General features: G+C 60.4%; 3 protein-coding genes across 3 annotated transcripts; 1 reads left to right on the top strand and 2 right to left on the bottom strand.

Moving 5' to 3' along the window:
* Nucleotides 1–938: 938 nt before the first annotated feature.
* SPRG_19737 (hypothetical protein) lies at nt 939–2,848 on the bottom strand (the record flags this gene model as incomplete). The annotated part of the gene is made up of 10 exons (XM_012344166.1): nt 939–1,200; nt 1,259–1,400; nt 1,447–1,511; nt 1,562–1,749; nt 1,796–1,874; nt 1,918–1,990; nt 2,037–2,173; nt 2,221–2,374; nt 2,425–2,669; nt 2,715–2,848. The coding sequence occupies 10 exons, from the start codon at nt 2,846–2,848 to the stop codon at nt 939–941; spliced, it is 1,479 nt and encodes a 492-aa protein (XP_012199556.1).
* A 273-nt stretch (nt 2,849–3,121) lies between these two features.
* On the top strand, nt 3,122–3,808 carry SPRG_19736 (hypothetical protein; the record flags this gene model as incomplete). The annotated part of the gene is made up of 1 exon (XM_012344165.1): nt 3,122–3,808. The coding sequence occupies one exon, from the start codon at nt 3,122–3,124 to the stop codon at nt 3,806–3,808; it is 687 nt and encodes a 228-aa protein (XP_012199555.1).
* Nucleotides 3,809–3,924: 116 nt separating this feature from the next.
* Nucleotides 3,925–15,235, bottom strand: SPRG_19735 (hypothetical protein; the record flags this gene model as incomplete). The annotated part of the gene is made up of 9 exons (XM_012344164.1): nt 3,925–5,029; nt 5,082–7,372; nt 7,427–7,602; nt 7,656–7,829; nt 7,876–9,196; nt 9,241–9,254; nt 9,302–10,924; nt 10,973–11,419; nt 11,470–15,235. The coding sequence occupies 9 exons, from the start codon at nt 15,233–15,235 to the stop codon at nt 3,925–3,927; spliced, it is 10,917 nt and encodes a 3,638-aa protein (XP_012199554.1).
* Nucleotides 15,236–23,709: the final 8,474 nt, after the last annotated feature.

The following is a 23,709-nucleotide window of genomic DNA, read 5'->3' as shown; positions in this document are numbered from 1 at the left end:
GCACATTCACTGAGGTACGCAGTACGTTCTCGATCGGCGTGTTGCCAAGGTCGCCGTAGAAATGGTCGATGAGCGCAACCTCGGGCGTGGCCCCAATGACGTCCAGAACCATGTCGTCTGGAAGCTTGAAGACATCTTCGCCAAAGCCGTCGTTGTATTCCGTGCCGTCCGTCCCGTGGCCAATCTGCAAGATAAAGTCGGCGTACGCGGCCGGGTCGCGGCCGGGTCGGCATCGACGCCCAGGTAAAGCCGCATGTTGAAGCCAACAACATCGACGTCGCGCCTTGTAGCGCTGCGCTGAAGACAGGCTCGGACAATGTCGCTGCCGTCGCGAACGACGGGACGTGTCTGCTTGAAGTCACCGAGAAACACGACGGTCTTGCCGTGATGTCAAGCTCATTGTCGGGGACGAGTGCTCCATGATTCACAAGCAAGCGACCCAGGCGGTCAGAGATATGTCGCACAGCATATCTCTGACCGCCTCGGTCGCTTGCTTGTGGATCATGGAGCACTCATCCCCGACAATGAGCTTGGCGTCACGGAGCAGCGCCGATTGAATTGCGACGCTGCAGCGCTTCTCGGGGCCGAGAATCTTGAAGCGGTATGTCGTGCTGCTCATGAGAAGCACGGATGCAAGCCCCGACGATGCAACGGCAAGCGCGACATGAGCGGGCTTTGGCCAAAAGCAAGTTGGCGACGTAGCTCTTGCCCGAGCCCCCTTCGCCCTGGGCCGTCTTTGACACGGTCATGGCTGCATGCCCTTGGAGGACGCGATCAAGTGCGGAGGGATCGTAGCCAATCGCAAGTACAAGTCGGTTGGGGCTTGGCACTGCGTTGAGGCGTTTGAGCATGACCGCAGACGCGGCATGTCCGGAGCGAGTCGGATGGCGCTGGGACTGCAAAGCTACAAGACAGCGACGAGAATCCAATTACCATCATTACGACGGTTTGTTCAAGCGCGACGTCCGGGGCAGCCAGATTTTGACGGTAAAGTCGGCCGACGCCGACGCCAAAATCGGCTCGTTCGGGTGAAAGTCCACCGAGTAGACACGGTCTGTGTGGCCTTCGAGGCGCTGGAGGAGGCTCGTGGATCCGTTGAGGCCATAGCCGCGGCGGCACGTGACGTCGTGAAGGTAGATGGTGTTGTCGGCGCTGCCTGTCGCGAGAAGCATGACTTCGTCGGGCTTCTCCTGGAGCTCGCTACACATGCATTGTGTGTTGATACACAAGACGACACGCAGCTACACGAAGAAGGTACCGGTCCTGGTACCCGAGGTCTTCGTTGTCGCCGTCCGTGAGCTTGCGCTTCGGGAACCGGTTGGACGGCAGCGAAAGCTTGTACGTGTTGCCTTCGCCACGGAAGAACGAACTCTTGATCGGCCAGTTCTTATTCTTGTGCCCTACATCAACGCCGTGCGTCGTCGTCGCATCGATTCGGTCACGTACCAGCGACAAAGTAGCTGAGCTGCATCGGGTCCACGCCCTGCGTGTTGCTAATGAGCTTGGAGCCGCTAGGATACCAGCGGATGAGAAACGTCAATCCGAGTGCACGGGGATCTACCGATCGTAGACGCGCAAGAGGTTGTCGTAGCTGTTGACGGCAAGGTACCGCCCGTCTTCGTCGCCTCCGCGGCCATCGCCGGCCGGCGATGCGTGCACGTGCGAGATGGCGTGGTGGCCATCGTCGTTGAGCTGCGAGAGGTCGTCGATGACCTTGCCCGCGCGCACGTCCCACGTCTTGACCCAGCCCTGCGCGAGTTTGCATCAATGCTATCTTGCGATCGAGTCGCTCTACCTTGCTGTCGCCGGTGATGAGTTGCTGTCCGTCGGACGTCACGTAGAGCGAGTTGACCATCGCGTCATGGCCCCACGAGCTACGAGAGCATGTGACGCATACGGCTGCAAGAGACGACGTACGAGGCAAGACCGGTGCGGACATCGAGCACGTGGACGCTCTTCTGGCTCGTGCCAATGAAATACATGTCGTTGTCTACGGCAATTGTGACGGCGGCGCGTCATCTTACATTGGGAGGTACCAGCAGGGTTGAAGGCGACCGTTTGGACAAGACCGTTGACGCCGACACTGTTGAGGAGCTGGCCCTTGTCCGTGTCCCAGAGGTTCACCGTGTGGTCGTACGACGCCGAGAGCAGCGAGCGGCTGTCGTTGGACCAGCTAGTGTGGAGACCTCGTCAGTGCCAACGACAAGTCCGACCACGCACCTGATGTCGATGATGAGTTGGTTGTGCTGCGTGAGGGACGCCAACTGCTGCTGGTTGAACTTGGTCGTGATGTCCCAGAGCAGCACGCGGCAATCCAGGGAGCCCGACGCGAGGAGGCGGCCGCAGGGCGAAAACTTGGTCGTATACACAGCCCCTAGCAGCAGTCACGTCACGCACCGCGATGCATGCAACCATGTAGCGTACCGCCATGACCACGCAGCTCCGATTTTTGGTAGAGCACGCGGTTCTGGTGTGCGGTCGGATCGTCGTCGTCGCCGGCCTGCGCCATGGTCTCGAGGTACGACGGAGCGTTCTCCTGGCTCGCATCCTTGGCCAAGAGGTCGTTCATGCGAAAGACGGCCGAGCCGCCGTCACCAGTGGCACTCGCTGAACTGATGGCGCCAGCGCTCGTTGTCGCCAGCGCGCTTCTCGGCGCGATGCCATCCAACCTAGCCACACGTCAGCCTGGCGTGTCTTGCCGCATCTCACCGCACTTGAGGCTGAGCTCATAGACCGAGCGCTTGAGGTCATGGTTCTCGCGCTCGAGCTTCTCGACCGAGCCCTTGAGCTGCTTGTTCTCCTTGAGGAGCGACTCGTACTGGACGCGGAGGTGGCTCTCGGACGCCATGCTGCTGGCTCGTCTTCGTCTTGTCTTCGCCGGCCGCCGTTGTGACACACCCTTGCGATCCAGCGCGATATTTTATTCCATTTTTATTGTCCGTGCTGGCCTCATGCATACAAATATACAGTGATAAGCGATCGGAGGCGCATTAAAACGATGGCGGATTTGGGCACATTTTAAAACATTGCGTTCCATTGGGTTACAGCGGAGCGCGTCGCTGATTGGTCCGATTTACAGCATTAAATCGAACGTGGGATTCGATTTCTTATTTTGCTGCGCATGAAACGACGGGGACCGCCCGACGGCGCCGGGAAGGTCACGCGCGCCTACAGCACCTTCATCGTCATCGCCGAGCCGAGCGTCCATAGCCACATATGGGCGTCGCGCCTGCTCACGACTGCGCGCGAGATCCTCGTCGCGATCGCCGAGTTTCTCGACGCGAGCGAGCTCTTGTCGCTCTCGAGCAGCTGCCGGTACCTCTATCACCTCATGGACGCGTCGCTATGGGATCGCGTGCTTCGCACGCAGCTCAAGGTGTCGCCGACGCGTATCAAGCCGAGCACGAACCGGCGGCTCCTCGTTGCGACCTGCGTGCGCAAGAACACGTGCTACCAATGCCAGCGGTACATGCCGCGTGGCTGCAAGACACTGCGGCGATGCCCACCGCAGTACAACGACTGGAAGCTGTGCCAGCGCTGCTTGCGCTTGCCGCAATTCGCCGCCGATGGCCACTGCCGGCGACGCCTTGACCTCTCGTGCTTGACGCCGGAACGGCTCTTGACGCCGCAGCCGTGCCAGGCGATTTCGCCCGAATACTGCAGCTGCCTCGACTACAAAAAGCAGATACATGGTCTCCTCGCGCTCCTCAACCGAAGCGACGCGACGAGTCCGACGTCGGGTAGCCAGTCCAATGCCAGTCTCTTCTCGTCCGACTCGGACGACTTTGATGGCCACACGTTTAGCTGATAGGCATTGTAAAGCAAGCGCGTCTTCCACCTTGGTCTTGCGTCGTCTGATACATCGATACTGTATCGTCGTTACAACTCGATAGATTGATACATACAATATAGATAAATCAGCTCTTAGGCCTTCTTGCGCTTCTTGGCTGCGAGCGCGTTCGCGGCGTCCTCTTGCTCCTTGACAGCGACTTTGCGCGTGGCCTTTTCGAGCCAACTCGTGGCCTTGTTCTGCCACGTTTTCTCTTGCATCCGCAGCGCCGTCATCATCTCCTTCCGGATCGCAAGCAAGCGGTGGGCATGCAGCGCACTGCGGTTGAGAATGCCTTGCTCGCTCAGCGCGATCTTGCGGTTGAACGCATCTTGCTTCTGCTTGGCCTTCTCGGCCGCCGCGCTCTCAATGTCGTCGCGCGCTTTGTACCGGTCGTCGTCCATCTTGGCAAGGTACGCGCGGTGTTCGTTGAGCAGCATCGGCGGCACTTTGCCGTTGTTGTCGATTTTGGCTTGCTTTTGCAGCTCGAGGAACTCGACTTCCTTGGCTCGCTTGGCCTCGGCGAGCTCGGCTTCTTTCGCGGCGCTGCTGCTCTTCGCGCTCGCGAGTTCCTTCTCGAGCATCAAGTTGAACGTGTCGATCTCCTTGGTCATGGCCGCGCGCTTCTCCGTCACATAGGCGTCGAGCTCCTGCGTGGCCGTGCGGCTCTTGGTTTGCGCGTCGCCTTCGAGCGCGAGCTGGTCCTCGAGGAGCTGCTTGCCCGCTGCCTCGAGCGACGCGCCTTCGAGCCGCAGCTCTTTCGAGTAGAACCAGTCGTCGACCTCGTGCATCTTGTGCGCCGTCGCCTCGATTTGCAATCGGAGACTCGACGCTTTGGCGCGAAAGGCCGCAAACTGCTTGTCCCGCGCTTGCCACGTCCACTTGAGAAGGATCGCGCGCGACGCTTCGGTGAGCGAGACCTTCCAGTGCACGCTCGGGTCCTCGTCGTCCGAGTCGACGCGCTTCTTTTTGGTCTTGCGGGCCTTCTTGGCGCGCATCTTCTCCGCGTACGCTTCCATTTCGGCCCGCGCCGAGTCGCGGGGAAAGACGCCGCCGAGCCGCTTCCGCGCGGCTTGGAGCCACTTGGACATCACCCGCCCTTCGCTCGAGGTCCGCGAGACAACCATTGGTTCAAAGACGACGTCGATGCCGTCTTCGTCGTCGTCGTCCGAGCTCAGATCGTCGGCGCGGGTCTGCCGCCTATGCAAGTGCAAACTCAGAAAGGCCAGATCTCCATCGAGTGGATACGTACGGCGGCACCGCGACGATGCGCGCGAGTCGCTTTTGCTCGAGCACCGAGACGCAGACGTTGCAGAGCGTAATGAAGACTGCGTGCTGCCGAAAGTAGGCCTTCCAGAGATCCGAGTCAGCTTCGCGCTCCCCGTACTTGGCTTCAAAGCCGCGAATGAGCCGGTCGAGGCCAGCGCGGTCTTGCTCCTTTCCATCCGGCGTCGCAATGTCGACCGTCATCGTGTAGCCGCCGGCAACGGACTTGAGACACAGCGCACACGCCTCTTGCTTGTGCTGGAGCAAAATGCCAGCAATGAGCTTCCCGAACGCCATGCGTTTCCGAGCTTTCGCGAGCCAGTAGAGCGCGAGGTCTCTCGAGGCGCCGTCGACGGGGACGTTGGACCAGTTTTGCCGCATCTTGAAGAGGTCGTCTTCGTCGTCGGACGAGATGTTGGGGTCGTCGCCCGCCAAGCGCCTGCCCTCGCCCATATTGAGCAGCTCGTTGTAAATGTCGCGGATGTACTCGATGTTGGGCTTGCCGTCATGGAGCGGGCCGGGCATCTGCAGCGTCCGAGGCGTGAAGAGCTCGACCATGTGCTGGAGAATCCACGGCCGATTGCGCTCCATGAAGCGGTGTCGGAACCGCTCCGAGTTGAGCGCCGCCATCTCCATGCGCTCCATCTCCATGTCTTCTTGGCGACCGGCGCCGACAGCCAGTTTCGCAGCAATCTCATCGTCAATCGAGCCGCGCAACCCTTTCGGGACCCAGATCTTAGCCTTGTGCCCGAGGTACAGGCAGACGCGCGTGACGGCCGTGCAAAAGGCAAACACGAGGACAAAGATGACGGGCATGAGGACGTCGCCGAGCGGGTTGTAGCTTTGCCGGAGGAAGATCGAGAGGCCAAAGACGAGGAAGACGAGGCCGGACGCGTAGATGACAATGAGGAAGTAGTACTGCGACGAGAAGCAGAGCATGTCGACGTCCTGCAAGCCTTCTTCGAGCGACTTGTCGCGAAATTTCGAGTTGAGAATCCAGCGCTCCTTGCGGACGCTGAACCGATGGCGCTGGTACGTCGCGTACTCGTATGCTTTCCAGCCATGCACCAGTTCCTGCGTGTTCCAGAGCACGACGTCGAGGACGCTCACAAACGGAATCGTCACGACCGCAAAGATGATGTAGTACATCAAATCGCTCTCGAGGATGCCGTACAAGGCTGCGATCTGCGTCTCGACGCTGAAGAGGTAGATGAGCCCCATGACGAGCGGCGAGAGGTACATGGACGCGGCGCCGAGCGACGTGTCGATGAACGCGCCGCAAATGACCTCGACGCCGGCGCCGGCCTCGTCAATTTCTTGGCACAGCGTGCGCCACTCGGCCTCCTCCTTGGCCTTTTGCTCGCGCGTGCGCCGGCGCTTCTTGCGAAACGTGCGGTGGAACTGCAGCTTCCACTTGGGCATGAGCCGATTGATGTCTTCGATCCACGGGTTGACGAAGAGCCGCTCCATGATCATAAAGCACTGCATCGCAATGAGACCCATGAGGAAGCCATAGAAATCGGGCGCTGCCAGCGTGATGATCAATTCCGTGAGCCCGATCAGGATCGAGTGGGGTAAGCACAGAAGCGTGTCCCCGAGCGCATCACCCAGGTACGCGTCGTAGACGTGCTCGAGCAGCTTGTAGAGCGTCCAGTATTGGAACGGCTTGTTCGTAAACGTGGCCGAATACGAGAATTCAATGATGGCCACTTGGGTAAGGACCGTCACACACGACGCAAGGATCAAGTTGGCCCGCTTCCACGCCCGCGGGTTCCAGTACGTGCTCTCGCCCTTCTCTTTTTCGCCTTCAAACGAGGTCAGTTTCTCGTCGTCTTTCGGGATCGGGAGCTCGAACGGGTCGGTGGGCTCTTGCAGCGACGACTGGTTCATCAAGTTGTCCTCGCTTTGCTGGTCCATGTTGTCTGGAATCATGTACTTCATGCCGAGGAGGAGGAGGAACATGCCAAAGGCCAGTAGTGAGACGCCGACACGACCCGCTTTGAACGCCTTGATGTGCGCCGCGTCCAATGCGGCAATGTAGAGCCAATCGCCCGAGACGCCTTCGAACGAGTAGGCGCTCGGGTTGAACACTGGCGCATTGGACTTGAGGACGTTCCACCAGCCATAAATGACGCAGGTCACAAACATGATGGGCACAACCGCAAGGAGCGTTCCGAACGCTGGCTGTGGCGCCGTGGCTTTGAGAAATTCCCGAAGCCGGAACGGCGGTGGGTGGCGCATCTTGGTAAAAACGCGGTTGATCAAATAGACGAGATGCTACAATCCAAGAAAACGATAGAAAGGCGGCATATTTGGAGAGAGAGGACGTACGCCTTGCACGACCATGCCGACACCGATGACGGTAAAGAGCAGGAGGTAGACGCGGATCGAGAACCGAAACTGGTTCATGAGATCGTACCACCCCAGCGCTTGGAAGCTCACTTGGAGCGTGTAGGCTTTGGAGAGCAAGCCGCCCGTGACGACGTTCGTCACACAGGGGTAAATACCTACATCGAGCGCCGTTGTATGATGTTGCATACAAGGACGGGTTCGTTCGCACCGTTGACGGCCGCGTTCGCCACGTCCTGTGGCGCCTTCGACACGACGCACTGGTCGGTCAAGTCAATTTGGGCGTTTACAAGGATCTTTTGCCCTTCCGTGATCTGGTAATAGTTGATGCGGAGCGCGACGGTTTGCGCCATCACCATCGAGTATCCCTGCGTCTTAGGGCCCACTAGGCGCAGTGTCAGATCCAATAAGACCTTACAGAAAAGACGTACAGGCGACGCCTACGAGATCCGACGTCCCAAGCAGGTTCATAATGACGTCGGTCTCGCCCCAGTAGATGGGGTTCGAGCTCGATGCATTCCCGACAAAGTCGGACGCAGCGATCGGGTACCGCGTGAGCCAGAAGAGCTTGGTGCCAGGGTCCGCTTCGTACCAGCGCGGCTGGTCCGTGCCACCCTCGAGGTCTTCTTCGTAGACGCACTGGAGCTCGATGCCCGACGTCAGCACTTTGCACGTGTCGGCGAGCGGCACGGTTTTCTTTCGCCACAGCAGCTCGTCGACGGGACGCGTTACGTTGTAGTCGACGTCGACGCAGTCCGGGTGTGTCTCTAGGAGCTTGGCCAACGACATGTGCGAGTCGTAGCCCGCACAGGCACTAAAGTACGGCAAGTACGGCAGTGCAATCGCCTCCACACCACCAGGCTGCGTGTCGAGCCACCACCGCGACGAGTACGCAACGTCGCTGAGCGGGTCGGGCACGATCTTGTTGCCAAAGAGGTTGGTCGGCAGCACTTGCGTCGACCCATTCGGGACGGTTCCGAGCAGCGCCTGTTGCCCGGTGAGGCGCGTGAAGCCGACCGCCGACGGCAGCGTCGGGTCGCCCACAAACACATCCGCGATCCGGTCAATGAAGAGCGACGTCTCGAGCGACGTTTGAAAGCTGAGCGACCCGGGAATCCGCACGCGGGACATGGGCAGATTCAGCGGCAGCGCGAGCGACGTAAAGTCCGACGACTGCAGGACCGGTAAGAACGCATTGGACGTCGGCGTCGTCGGCGTGTAGTAGGCCCGCGACGGTGTAAAGACGCTGAGGTGGATATTCGCCGTTGCAAACGCCTCTGCAAAGCTGCGGTAGTAGAGCCCGTGGAAGAGCTCTGCGACGATTGTCACGTCGACTTGGGCGACCGCGGTTATCGTAAACTGCACCATTCCGTGCTTGTCATCGGGAAACCCGAGCATGGGCGCGTTGGTTTGGAAAAAGACCGGCAGTTCTTCGTGCTCGCAAGCGCAACACCCAGGGGTGCTTTGAAGCGTCCCGTCCACGTTCACCTTGCTCCGCGTCTCGCAAAAGAACGGGATCGCATCGCAGACGTCGGCGGACGCGGACGCCAAACACGCATTGTAGAGCGCGATCCCTGTCGTGTTGCGGCCGCCGGGGTACGTGCACGCCGGCGGGATCGCGTACAAGTTGCAGCTGTAGTTGGGCGGGCACGGCTTGCAGTTTTTGTAGACCGAGAAGCGGTAATGGTCGTTGTACGTCATGTTGGGGTCCATGCCCGTGGCGTTGATGGTCACGGTCGCGACTTCGTACGGCTCCAGTTGCAATGTACTGATGGGTGCCCCGTGCCAGAGAGCACATTATAGTCGGTACCTACGGTCCTCTTTATAAGATCAAGAAGCGTGGAAGGATTCAAATACCGTTGAGCTGGCGCGGGTGGCGCGGCGGAATCAAGTCGATGCGCTCGAGAATGACTCCCGTCTTGACGCAGTCAAAGATGTCGTCCGAGGCGATCGGCGACGTCGTGCCGTTCGGGCACTTGAGAAGGCGCTGGCACTCGCAAAAGTCAGGTCGAAGCACGTTTCCGCTGCCATCGACATTGAACATCGTCGGTGTCGACGCACCCCAGGACGCAATCCGTTGCACGGCCATGTACGTGTCGTAGAGCGTATCGCTGATCGGCGCCCGCATCGCTGTCAGCGTTTGGGCCTTGTACGTTGCCGTGGCATCGGCGGCCAGCGCTGTGTAGGACGCGTACACGGCGCTCGGAGCGAACGGAAAGGTGACGCCCCCCGCCGACGTCGCACCGAGAACAAGACGCAGCGAGCTAAGGGCGCAGGAAGGCAGCGTGCAGCTGTAGACCTTGTGCAGGTCGAGTGTCAGCACGACTTGGTGTGTGCAGTTGCACTCGCCGCGCGTGATGGCGTTGACGACGTGGCGCCACTTGTGGTCGCGCGCACACGCGAGGTCGTTCTCGATGGCAACGTTGTACACGACGCTATTGACCAACTGAAACGTCTCTTGCAGCTCGGGGTCGATGGCGAGGAGGCAGCGCAGATCGTGGGCCGAGAAGCCGCGGACGTCGCCTTCGTTGACATACTCGATGCTGTCCGCGGTCGTAAACGGGTTTGCCAGCGCCGACGAAAGGCCCCGGCGCAAAGCGTCGTTGGCGACGAGGCCGTGCCACGGGTCAACGGTGCCGGTGGGGCAAAAGTAGTTGGCCGGACACGGGTCGTGCTTCATGAAGCCCTCGCCCGTGCCTTCGAGGCAAAAGTGCGCCCGCGGGCAGAGCATGCTGTACTGACCTTGTGGCGACTCGAGGTACGTGTCAGGCGTCGACCCAAACGCGCAGACGTACCCCGGTGCACACGGCGTGCTCAGCGACGAGCCATCGGTGGTCGCCTCGTCGCAGATGAAGCCCTCGGGGCAGATGAGCGCCTGCGCGATTTTGGTCGAGTAGCAAATCAAGTCGGCTTCGCACGTGCCGGGAAACCACGCGTCCTTGAAGAAGAAACCGCGCGTGCAATTCCGCTGCAAGTCGAATACCGTCGAGTACGTGAGGTCCATGTAGAGCGAGCCACGGTCAAAGTAACTCGGGCCCGGCGACTGGCTATTGTCGCCATACCCTTGGCTCGGAATACCATTCGTGATGTCGTACAACGGACCAAAGTACTCGGTGAACCGACGGTACACGGGGCTCCCATACGGCTGCGGGTTGTAGTAGCACTGCCCCGAGATGTGGGGTAAAAAGTGCGGCCCAACACCATGCGCGTCAATCCAAGGCTCGAGGAGGACGCCAAAGAAGAAGGCGCGACCCTTCCCGAGACACTGCTCCATGGACTCGCCAGCGTTCGTTGGCACGTATGGCAGCGGCAGGTCGCTGTTGCTGCACGGATTTGTCATGCCGTCCGTGGCACAGACGGTGCCTGGCGGGCAAAGCATGCACTCGGTCACGTCGCGGAGACCCCAGTTCTTGGACCACGTGCCTTGGGGACATGGCACGCAGGCGATCCCGTCAACCTCCAACGTACTTCGATAGGTGCCTAGAACCCGCGCATATTAACACACAGGCCACGTGCAGTAGTATGTACCGGGCGGACACAAGACGGCCACACTCATGCCGTCGTCTTGACACGTCGTACCTGGCGGGCACGGGTAGCACTCGGACGTCTCGATCGTCGGTGCATAGTACCCCGGTGCACACTGTGCGGCTTGCACGGTGCCGCTGCGCTGCGCGTATGTGCCGAGCGGCGTCGGAATCGGCGCGGCCGTGCCTTCGGGGCACATGAAGCCCGGTGGGCACATGCCCATGCCCTTTGGCGACACGGACGCAAGTTCGCAGTAGAAACCGGCGGTGCAGTTTTGAGCGTACGAGAAATCGCCCGTCACGACGGTATCGGCGACGACACCGCCCAGACAGTAGGTGCCGGGACGGCACGGGTAGGGTCGAAGCGTCGTGTCGTTTCGGAATGGGTCCGAGGTCAAGAGACCCTCGAGGCAAAAGACCCGGGTGGGCAAAGGATGTTGGGCGACTCGAGCTGGTCGCGCGAACAGACATATCCCGCTGGGCACAACACGGGCTGGACACGGTTGAACCCTGGACAAATGGAGCCCGCGGGGCACGGCGTGCACGACGACTGGCCCACCATACCGTTAAACGTGCCGGGCGGGCACGGAAGCGGCTCGTAGTTGCCCGTGCTCGGGCAGTAGGTGCCAACAGGACACGGTAGCTTGACGCCAAACGGACAGTAGTGGCCCGTCGGGCAGTCGCCTTGGCCCACCGGTGCAACGCTTCCTTCCGGACAGTACATACTCTCAAAGCACGGTTGAGGCATGGTAAAGTTCTTCATCGTCGAGACGTTGCCCGCCGTGCCAGCATGGCAGTAGGTGCCCATCGGACACGGCACCGGACGTCGGAGAGCAAACCCCGTCGACGCGTAGTCGAACACCGTGTCCTGCACCGAGAGTGGGCTCTGGACCTTCAAGCACGCATCGTCCATACAGTAGCGTCCGCGCAGGGGCACAAAGCTCGTCGTGTCGGACGACAATGGCAACTGGTGTAGCTCCATCCAGAACCGGCTCGGGTTCGCGCTCAGCTGCAGACCAAAGTCGGCCGTGCTGTTGTCCCAGCACCCGGCATTCCGACCACCGAGCACAAGCTCTTGGGGTGTCGCACGCCGGCCCTTGCGCAGCGTCGATGGGCGCTCGCCCTGTGTGTAGGTGCCGGCCAGCTTGCGCGACGCGACGGGGCTTCCACACGTCGTTGCGGTCGTTGCCGTGCCTTCCAGACAAAAATGGCCAACGGGGCATGGCTGGTCGGCTTCTTCAATACCCGTGACATCGCACACATAGCCAGCGGGGCATACGCGGGGCACGTGCAACCCAATGTGAGGGCAATGGTATCCAATGGGGCACCGAACGCAGTCCGACTGCCCTAGAAGCGGTTGATACGTGCCCCGGGGGCAGAGAGTATAGTTCGCATTGCCGACGCCTGGACAATAAGTGCCGCGGGGGCACGTTACTTGCCGTCCTTGCAGTGTTGCGGGGCAGTAAGCACCCGTCGGACAACGACCGAGATACTCGAACCCGACGCGGTTGGCTGTGAAGTCGACGCCGTTGTTGGCCACCTCCACGAAGAGATACTGACCATCTTCCGAAAACGTCGGAACCTGATCATTGGGAGACGTCGTCGACGTCATTGGGAGCGTCGTTTCCAGTAGGCTCGAAGTCACGATGCACAGCGTAACGTTCGGTGTCAAGAAGACCCCGCGCACGGTCGTCGGTCCAACGCGACACCGGAGCTCCGTTGTGTTGAGAAAGGCCGCGCCAAGGACAAAGAGTGCGATCGCATCGGTTGCAAACGCCCGCGTCGGCGTCACCGCCGCGACGGTTGCGTCGTCGTAGTACATAAAGTTGACACCACTGTATGTGTAGTCTTGCTGATTGTTGGACACTTCGACGGCAACGAGACGTCCGTTGACGAGTGGAAAGTGCCACGCCGTCGGGAAAAGAAGGCGACTGCCAGTGCTCGGGTCGGGGTATGTGTTGCGTTGCTCTGAGAGCGGCATCGGTTGAAAACCACTGCTAAAATCGGAGAGCGCCGGTGCCAAGCAGCGCAGCTGTGTCGACGAGACGAACGTGGCCGGTGCAACCGTCTTTCCGAGACGACAGACCAAACTCGACACGTTGACAAACCCCGTGCCGAAGATCGTGATGGCGGTGCCGGCCGCGGTGGCCGGGCCAAAGACGGGAACGATGCGCGACAGTATCGGGTTCGGGTAGAAGTAGAAAGGCCAGCGCGTCATTGTGTAGTCTTGGTTGTTGAGAGAAACCTCGAGAGCATACGTCCCCGCCGGGAGGCTGGGGGCAACGCACCGAAGGCGATCCGAGTGCATATACGTAGCCAACACAACGAGTGCTCCAAAACGACAACGGACTTCGGACGTCGGCAAAAATGGACCACCAGAGATGTGCACTGAAAAGTTGCCCGTCATTGGTCCCGACGTCGGTGTCACCGTCTGAACAACCACCGGCGTATCGTAGGTGAAGCGCACCTTACTCTCAGACGAAGTGCTGGCGAGACCGACACCGTTGTGCGAGATCTCGACCGCCACCGTCGCGGCGTTGTTCCCTCGCGGTGGTGCGATGCACACCAGCATCGAGTTGTTGAAGTACGTATTCGCCTTGACGGACGTCGAGCCAAAGCTGCAGTAGAGCGCCGACGAGTTGAAGAAGAACGACCCGGTCACGACGACTTCCGTGCCACCGGTGGCTGGTCCGTGCGTCGGCGCCAGCGACGACACGACGATGGTCGGAACGTATTGGTACACAACCGCCGGGGACGAGTAATCTTGGCCGTTGGACGACACGGTCACCGGGACTTTAGCGTTGTTGTACGAGACGCCGGCCTGTGTCTCGGCGACCGCAACAATGGCGTTCGTACCGACGAGGTTCACACCCAAAGCAACGTTGAGCAGCGCAATGCTACCGAGCTCTTGCGGGAACGAGATCGACCATGTGAACCCGTTGAGGTAGTCGGGGCCGACACGGGTGACCGTGGCTGCGCCAAGGCCTGGAAGCAGCGAGATTTCATGTTGCATGGTGACGGCATCGACGTTGTACGGAAGCGCCGGCGTCTGCTGCGGCCCGCACGACGCCGACTCCGACGTCGCACCGTCGATGCAGCCGAGTCCGTAGGCAATCGTGAAGGTCCCCGAGACCGGCGTCGTCATGGACGACCGCGTCGTGACACTGACGGTGTAGCCACCCACGGGCGTGAGCGTCATTGGCGTCACAACGAGCGGCGAGCGGTCTTGGCTTGAATCCAGAAACAAAACGTACCATGACGCACCAAGGTGTCCGTCCATGGCCAATGCTCGCTCGACGCGAACTGTCGAAATCGATGGTATCGCCACGAGCGCAGCGGTCATCTCGCTGGCCGAGCTCGTCATGGAGAGCACGATTGGCGACGTAAACCCAGCGCTGGCCAGCGTGAACGTACCGTTGGGCGAAAGCGTCACCGCGCTTATCGTGATCACTTGTATCTGGTTGTGCGTGCCAGCTTGTCGCTTGGCCACGGTGGCACTGGGCGACGTGCCGCCGATCGCAACCGATGGCGTCAGTAGCAGCGGGAGGTTTCCCGAATTCACCAACGATGCAAACGTGACGCGCCAGACGTATCGATTCATTGCTGACACATGGACTGTCGTCACGTCCACCGATGGCAGCCCTGGTAGTGCGGAGAGTGCAGAGGCCACAATACTCGCATTCGCGTTGAACGAGATCGCCGCCGTCGCTTGCCCGTGGTGCGAGAGGGTAAAGCTACCGGCCATGGGCACGGTCTGCGGCGTCACGGTGGTCACGACCACTTGTGCATTGCTTCCACGGAGGCGCGACGAAACGACAAAGACTTCGTCCGGGTGCGGCAAGTCGTACGGAAACGTGATGCGCCACTGGGCACCGCCCGACGCGGTCAAGTCGGAGCGCGAGACGGCGAACCCGACGCCGAAGTGGGGGATGCTCTTGATGTTCTGAACAGCTGCGAGAACGTCGTCGGGCGTCGCATTCCAGGCCAGCGCAACCGACGGCTGCGCACGGTACGCAAGCACGAAGCTACCACGCATCGGCGCGGACCCATTCTGCAGCGTCGTGACCGTCGCCACCAACCCACTGCATGTCAGCGAGGAATTGACAATGGCGAGGGACGCGACATTACCAACGACCGGCCACGCGAACGACGCCGACACTGGATCGAATGCCTGAAACGTCACAGTCCAGTTGTACCCGGCAGCACCGAGCGGACTGGACTGCGATACGGCGACGCAACGACGGCAGTTGACGGACGGCAGCTTCATGATGGCCGATGCGAGATCGGTGGCGCTCATTTGTGGTGATAGCAGCTGTGTCGTGTCGCCGTTAAAAGCGAGCTGAAATGCACCCGTCACCAGATTTCCTTGCACGAGCGTCGAAACTGTAGCGGTCGCGTCGGTACCCACGAGCTGTGTAGTATCGACGACGAGTGCTGGAAGGTTACCAGGAACGTTGGTGAATGTTACGACCCACGTCTGACCGTTGTTGACCCCTGCGACGCCTAAAGCAACCGCAACATTTCCAACGCCGATACTTGAAAGACTTGTCAGCGCCGTCTGAACGTCGTTGGCAGTTGCGGCAATACTCAAAAAGGCGTAAATTGGCCTTGGTACCCGAAGCGGAGCTGGCCGCCGAGCCCCACTGCGGTCGATGGCTGAACGACAGAGACGGTTTGATCAGCACCACAAGCGAGTGTCGGCACGGTTCCCGCCAGCTGCATGAAGGTCACTTGCCACGGTCCTCCTACCGGGCCGGACGCAATGACGGATCCGATCGACGGGATGGTCATGAGCGCAGCAGCGACGGACAATGCACTTGCTGTGGCGTCAATGGATACCGATGGCGCACCACCAAAGTCACAGACGAAGGAGCCGCTACTGAGCGCCGTCGAAATCGACTGAATGGCCGGCACAGTCCCTGCTTGGACCACATCAAACTGAACATACGCGCTGCCTGGAGAGAGCGCTAACGTGCTGGCAACCATCGACCGGAGGCTCGCGAGCGGGTTCAAAAAGGTCACGGTCCAGTCGTTGGCGTTGTTGAACCCGAGAACACTGGACGTTGACACGGCAACTTGGCCAACACCTTCGACGACTTCCAACGCTTGCTTAACTTGGTTGGCCGTCGCATCGAACGGGATGAGCCCCGAAAGAACACCGTTGATGGCTACTTGAAACGAACCAGAGATAGGGGCACTGGTACCGTACTGCACCCGAGACACAGCGAGGTGTACGTCGCCCGACCCCGAGTCCTGGAGCATTGGCTGGCCGTCGTTGTCAGTGGTGATGACGGCAATGAGATTCTGATTGACGGCAAGCGTTGCAAAGGTGATGTACCATTGGCAACCACCGTTGACATCGGCGGTACTCTTGGAGACAACGAAGGTGCCGAGATCATTCAGTGCATTGAGCGCCATCTGGACATCACTGGCCGAGCTGTCCGAGAAGAGCGGCGAGGTTGTTTGGCCGTCCACCGACAACGCAAAGGAGCCTCCGATAAAGGACGTTGCCGTCAGCGACAATTGTTGAATCTCGGGGATTTGCGCCGGCCGAGACGTCTGAACAACGACGCGGGCACCGGCGCCAGTGAGCGACCCGAGCGAGATCGGTACCAGAGTCCCGATAACCTGGGGGGTGCCACCGAATGTAATATTCCAGGTATATCCGTTGACGGCGTCGGGTCCTTTTCGGGTGACGGTGAGCACTGGCAGTCCCACGAGTGCTTGTACAGCGGTGCCAATCGCCGCTTCTGTGGCACTACACGAGAGAACGCCCGAGACCGCACCTTGGAACGTCAGCTGGAAACTACCACCGACCACATTGCCGTCGGAAATTGGATGGATGGTCGCACTGGCGCCCGTGCCGAGCAGCCCCGCGGTTTGCACAGTCATGAGTGGCAGGTTGCCATGGACAGTGGCCGACGCTACAAAAGTCACGAGCCACGAACACGCGCCGTTAAAGTCGCATCCCTGCGTCGCGACGGCGACCTGGTTTTGGACACTCGGCAGCGCCTGCAGCGCCGATGCAAGGTCGTCCGGCGCAATATCGTACAGGAGCGGCCCAGTGCTACCGCCGTTGAATGTGAGAACAAACGTTCCACTGAGCGCCGTCGATGTTCCCGCCGCCACCATCGTAACCACGAGAGAGGAAGGGGCGACGAGTACAAAGTTGTATGCGTGGGCCACGAGCGGTAGCAGAGAGCCCGTGTTTTGCGTAAAGGTAATCGCATACAAGCGGGTACTGGGTGTCGGCGTCATGACACTGACAGAGACGGCGCCGACCGTAGGCATGCCCTGCAGCGCCGCCTGCAGCTGCGCCCCGGTAAACGTGTATGGAAGTTGTACGGAGAGCGCGCCATGGAGCTCCAGAGCGATGGTGCCAGTTTCACCGAGTTGCACAGGCACCGCCAAGGTCTGCATCGCCATTTGAGCACTCGTCAGGCTCGACGTGTCGACGCTAACGACAACTTGCTGAACTTCGCTGGTGGCGGTCGCCGTCGTCTGAAGCGTCTTGACCTCGGTGACCGTCGGCGTCATGCGTGTCGAGATGGTGCGGATCTCGCTCGAGAGCGCGGTGACCGACGTTGTAATTGACTGTACCTCCGGGATTGTTTGCCCTGTGATTGAGAGCACTTGGGTTTCCAGCAACGGCGCGTCACTAGATGTTTCCACCTGGAGTACGAGCGACGTGTTGGGCGCCGCCGACACGACAACCTCTTGGACGTCGGGCAAGTACCCGGACGCGGACGTGGTGATTTTTTGCACTTGGCCGATCGGATCAAAGCGGGGTGGAGCGCACTGCACGAACTCCGTCGAGAGGACGAGTCCGTCGACGATCTTTTCGCCAAAGCGACACGTCGCCGGTCGCGTCGGGTCGAACGTACCGCCACGAACGAGCACCGTGTTGCCGCCGATTGCAGCGCCCCATGCCGGTGCGATGCTGCTCGTGCGCAGGGGTGCGTGGTACATAAACTGCAACTGCGTCGCCGTAAAGCTCTGGCCGTTGTACGTTACTTCGATCGCGACTGTCCGCGGCGAGGCAACGGGCGGCGTCCGGCACACGATCGCCGACGGAGTCACTTCTTCCGCCACGACGACAACGCCACCAATGGCACACTGGTACACGTCGAGGACGTTGATGTGGGGCGTCGCAATCGAAACACGGGTGCCACCGGTGATGGGACCGTGGGTCGGCGTGATGGACGCGAGCTCCATCGTCGGACGGTACTCAAACACGACCTTGGACGCGCTAAAGTCCATACGATTAGCGCTGATCTCCAGTGGCACGACCCCGGGCATCGTCGCCGACGGACTTTTGCATTGAAGGACCAGCGGGCTCACAACGACTGCTTGGACGATCGAGGCACCAAAAGCACAGAATAGGGCGGCGTCGTTTACCGACCAATTGGCGCTCTGACCCGCAAGGGCGACCGTGATAAGCGTGCCGCCGTCCACGGGACCAAATACGGGCGTTATCGCATCGACGACAATCGCGTCGTGATACCGAACGCGAGTCCCGTGTCCGTAAAGTCGGCACCGTTCATGGAGAGGTAAACGGCATCTGAGTAGGCTCAATGCCAATGACCCGGCGCCAAGCTGCGGTGGCGTTCGTGCCTGTCAAGGCGCTGGCAACGACGCGGATGGCGTCGAGATTGACCGTGTAGTTGAGATGCCACGAGTCGACGAACGTGACCAGCCATGCGGTGCCAACACCGACAGCCGGTGCCGCGGCCGTCACGACGACCGACCCGACCGTGGGGCCCATCGCACTTTGCAAAGCACTCTGAACAAGCGCTGCCGTAGCCGTTGGTGCAACGCCGGACGTTGTGACACTGCCCAGTTGCAGCTGCAAGGTGCCGCCCAGAGGTGCGTAGGTGCCATTCACCAGCGTCGCGACGGACCCGATGACGTTAGTGCCCGTGATGGAAGCCATGTTGAGCGTCAAGGACGGAATGTCACCAAGACCCGCGGGGAACGTCAGTTTCCACGTGTAGTTGAACCGACTCATCGACGTTGAAATGGTGACGGACGGGACGATCGATGCCAGTGCCGCCGCTACTACGGTCGCCGACGCACCCGCAATCGGGATTGCTACCGTCGTCAAGCTGTTGTAGCCAAGTGTAAAGCTACCACCAAGCAAGGTGCCGCCCGTCACAAGTCGCGTCATCGTGACGGCAGCACCGCTCCCCGTCAAGGCGCTCGTTGTTACAAGCAGTGGCATCGGCGACGGCATAAGACCAAACGTGATCTGCCACTTTGTCGCGGTCACCGCAAAGACCTTGGTGACGGTCACAGACGGCATGCCGCTCAAGCTGGACAAGGCTGTGGCCAGAGCGGTCGTCGTCACCGTGATTGGGAGTGCCGCCGTCGTACTGCTGCCGTACGTCACTGAGAAGGTCCCACCGATCGGTGTCGTGCCGGTGGCAAGCTTTGAGACACTCGCTGTGACGCTAGCGCTTGGTGTGAGACCCGACTTGGTGACAGTCAAAAGCGGCCGACTGCCGGCGCCTGTTAAGAACGTGACGCTCCAGACAAAGCCTCGGAGGTTGGTTGCGTGGACCACTGAGACGTTGAGAGTGCCGACACCCGGTAGCCCTTGAAGAGCACCTTGCACCGCTGCTGCATCGGCGTTGAACGGCAGTGCCGCCGTCGTGCCGAAAGCATACCCAAGAGTAAACGTACCAGCAAATGGCACAGACGCCGTGATACCGATGCTCTGGATCTCGTAGACCGTGGCCGCCCATTCCACTTGGAGCAGTTGCACTTCGGACGGAATCGGCGGCTGCGACAACGAGATATGCTGGACTTCGCCCACGACGGTGCCCGCTGGTCCCTCGGTTTGGGTAGTCACTACAGCCGTCGCACCTGTGCCTTGAAGTGCCAGCGTCGACACGGTCAGCAGAGGAATGTTGCCTGCCTCGACAGCAAACGTGATCGACCACGCGTAGCCGAGTTGGGCGTCCGGCCCACTGCGCGTAACCGAGGTGACGCCCGTATAGAGACACGCAACAAGCGCCGACTGCAGCACCGGCGCCGTAGCATCAAACACAATCGGCATCGTCGTACAGTCATGGTACTGAAGCTGAAACATTCCGCGAAGTGTTGCGCCGGGGGCGGCCGACGTTGTGACAACCTGCACCTCGGGTAAGAGGTTGCTCGACGTCGCTTGCAGCTGGTACACGGCTTGCTGTGGCACGTGTGGTGGCGTACTGCAAGTGACAGCTGATGTATTGCACGCCACGGCAGGCGTCGGTTTGTGGGATCCAAATTGGCAGAGTACCGGCCCGTCGCATTGGGTCGGCGCTACCTGCGCCGTAACAACCGTTCCGCCCGTGAGCGGTCCCCGCGCTGGCGACAGCGACGACGCGATGGGCAGCGGGAACGACGCAATCGTCGTCGGGTGAATCGTAAAGTCAGCGGCATTGAGCGCGATCGAGAGCACGGTTGTGGCCGATGCCTTCTGCACCCAGTCGGTCGCCGACGCTGGAAACATCGGTGCAAGAGACCGTGCGGGGCACAGAATTTCCGTCGACGACACAAACACTGCCAACGCCGTCGATGTCGTTGTAGTGTTGAGCACTGGAATCGTCGTCGTATACTGGCACGTTAGCGTCGAGAGGTTCAGAAACGTTGCGCCTCGCAGACGCAGCGGACGCCCACCGAGTACCGGCATCGACGTAGGTAGCACTGTCGTAAGCTCCAGCGGAGGGTAATACGAAAAGAGAGCCACCGAGTCTGACAAGGCGTTGTCCGATGCCGCGATACCAAATGGAGCACTTCGCAGCTGTACAAACACGGATTGCGGCGTTGCTTGCGGGGGCGCCACGCAGACCACGGTCGTGGCGTTGATGAAGTCGACTGCCGTCGTTTGGTTGCCAAAAACACACTCCAAGCTGTTGTTGACAAAGTTGGTGCCAAAAAGTACGACGGACGTGCCGCCCGTCAGAGGTCCGGCTGGCGGAAACGTCTTTTGGACAACCATGGCGGGATCATAGCGGTAGGCCACCATGTCGCTCGTCCAGTCCTGGCCATTGAGCGAGACTTCGAGACCGCAGCAGCCTGCCTGAAGCTTTGTGACACTCGGTGCGATGGCCGTGCCTGTAATCGTGTCCGTATACAGACCCAGCAACGGAAGGCTACCGAGATTTGCCGGTGACCCGTCGGTCAAAAATGTCACGCGCCAACGAGCCGTGTTGGGTGTAGATGGCGCCGTCGTCACCAAGACATGACCAACTGTCGGCAACGCTTGCAACGCTTCCTGCACGTTTGCCGCCGATGCGTTGTACGGCAGCGCAGGCGTTGACGCCCCGAGGTAGCTCAATGCAAATGTACCCGCGATGGGATCAACGCCCGGTACAAGCACTTGGATCTGAACCGACGCGTTTGTCCCGTAGAGTTGGCTGGCGTCAACGACTAGGCGCGCGACACGGTCTTGAAGTGGTACGAATGTGACGGTGTAGGAATAGCCCCCAGCCGCATTTACCACACTTTGGCTCACGGCGACGGTGCTCAGCCACGTAAACTGCGCGAGAGCGTTTTCAACAACATCTGCCGGCGCCGCGTACGACAATGGTCCCGTGACTTGGGCACCCAGAGACAACCGAAATGTACCGTCCAAGAACGAGCCTTGAACGAGGCGGGTCACGGAAACGCTGGCGGCCGTACCGCTGAGGCTCGGTGTCGCCTCCAATAGTGGGTAGGAGCCACGTTGCTGCGCACTCGGGTGGGTCGGACCGCCCATGAACGTGATCGACCAACTGTAGCCTTGATTGGGGTCGGGCAACGACCGCGACACGGCCACCATCGGAATGGATGGTAGCGCGTTGAGTGCAGCCTGCACCGTGGCGGCCGGTGCGTTGAACGCCAAATTCGATGTCGTGTACGCGCCAAATGTCAGCGTAAAAGAGCCCGAGACCGGAATCGAAGTACCGGCTTGGACGAGAATCGTGCCGACAGTGGCCGGCGTCGAGTACTTTGTCGTTAAACTGGACGCGTCAAAGGACATGGTTCGAGCCGCACCCGTGTCGGACGCAAATGTGATGTACCATCCGTAGCCATCGCCAAGGGACGCGTACGGTGTCGCAAAGAGAGGACTTGCCGAGACGTTGACGCTGGAGAAAAACCCGGGGGCTTGTAGCGCAGATTGAATCACAGCTGCCGATGCATTCCACGGCAGCAATGGCGTTGTCGCCGACGCCAGCAGAATGCGAAACCCGCCCGAGATTGTCGACGTGGCCTGAACATAGAGGAAGCGCACTTCGCCTTGCGTGTGGGGTGTAACAATGCTTGCGGTCACGGAAGCCGTCGCCGGAAGCACACTCGAAGACACGCGAAGTAGCGGCACCGCTCTCATATCTCCAGAAAAGGTCACATACCACGTGTACCCATTGTTGATCGCCTCGGGTGACGTCGAGACCTGGACGGTTGGCATCCCACGGAGATTCTTAAGCTCTTGTTGAAGCCGGGCTGCGGTCGTAGATCCGACATCGAGGGGCGGGGTCCGGTACTGACTGTATCCGACGGCGTTGGCCATGGACACATCCGGGTAGGCACCGCTCAGCGGTAGCCGAGTTGCGTCAAACGGCAGAAACGTATCCACCGTAAACGAGTATCCATTGATGACGACGACATCGCCACGCTGCAACTCTGTCGTAAGATCAATTGACGTCGTCACGATTGGCCAGCCGCGAACAACATCGAGTGTTCCCGGCAGGCGGCGCGCCGGTGGTCCGTATGCCAACCGGAACGACCCTGTCATGCAGCACGGAGACGTGCCTGCTTGAATCGACGCGGTCGACACGGTGAGAGCACCCGACGAGCTCAAATTCGTGCTTTGCACCGAAAAGAGTGGTACGTTGCCGGCGTTTTGCAGATACGTGATGGTCCACGTGAACGCGTTCTTGAACGCGTTGCCGGTGCGCACGACGCCGACGGTACCGATGCTTGGAAGAGAGGCAACGGCGGCTTGCATCACCGACGACGACGCCGTTGCAGGAACGTAGACGCTGCTTGCGCCCGGGATCGCGATGCTGAACCCGCCTTGTACAGGCGTTAAAGGAGACGGCTGCTGCTGCACGACGGAGATGGCGGCACTGCCCCCGAGAAGCGTTGTGCCCGCGCCACCGGCTACGAGCACGACGTTATTTGGCTCCTGAAATGTAATCGACCACGCAAACGCATAGTTGGCCAGCGACGACCGCGTCACAACGACGGTCTGTCCGGATGGTAAAAGCGCATTGAGTGCCGACGCGACGTCCGTGCTTGGTGCATTGTACGCGAGATCCGACGTCTCGAAGGCATTGTAGGCGAGGAAGAACGTGCCGGAAAGCGCCGTCGTCGCCGTCGTCTGGACGACTTGAATGTCGTACTGCGTACCGACTTGGCGGGTCGTGACACGGCCAGTCGGCGTCGTTCCCAGAGTGCCTGCCGTGTTGACCGAAACGAGCGGACGCAGACCCAACGATGCGAACGTGATGCGCCAGATGTTTCCGCCCGTGAAATCACCAGGAACGGTCGAGACGATAACGGCGCCTGTCCCCAGCGTCGAGAGACCATTGAGTGCGGTAGCCAGCGTGATTGCAGACGCTGCGACAGGCACCGTCGCCACTTGACCTTCGTATCCCACAATGAACGAGCCCGAGAGGCGCTGCGCACTTCCGGGGACCCAACGTACCACACGCATGGTCGTCGGCGTTACAAGGGCACTGGTATCGATTGTCAATCGCGGAAGCCCACCAGCGT

Source organism: Saprolegnia parasitica, assembly GCF_000151545.1.
Source record: "Saprolegnia parasitica CBS 223.65 unplaced genomic scaffold supercont2.16, whole genome shotgun sequence".
NCBI classification, from domain to species: Eukaryota; Oomycota; class Saprolegniomycetes; order Saprolegniales; family Saprolegniaceae; genus Saprolegnia; species Saprolegnia parasitica.
The sequence above is the reverse complement of the archived record's forward strand: the minus strand, read 5'-3'. Positions and strand labels throughout refer to the sequence as shown.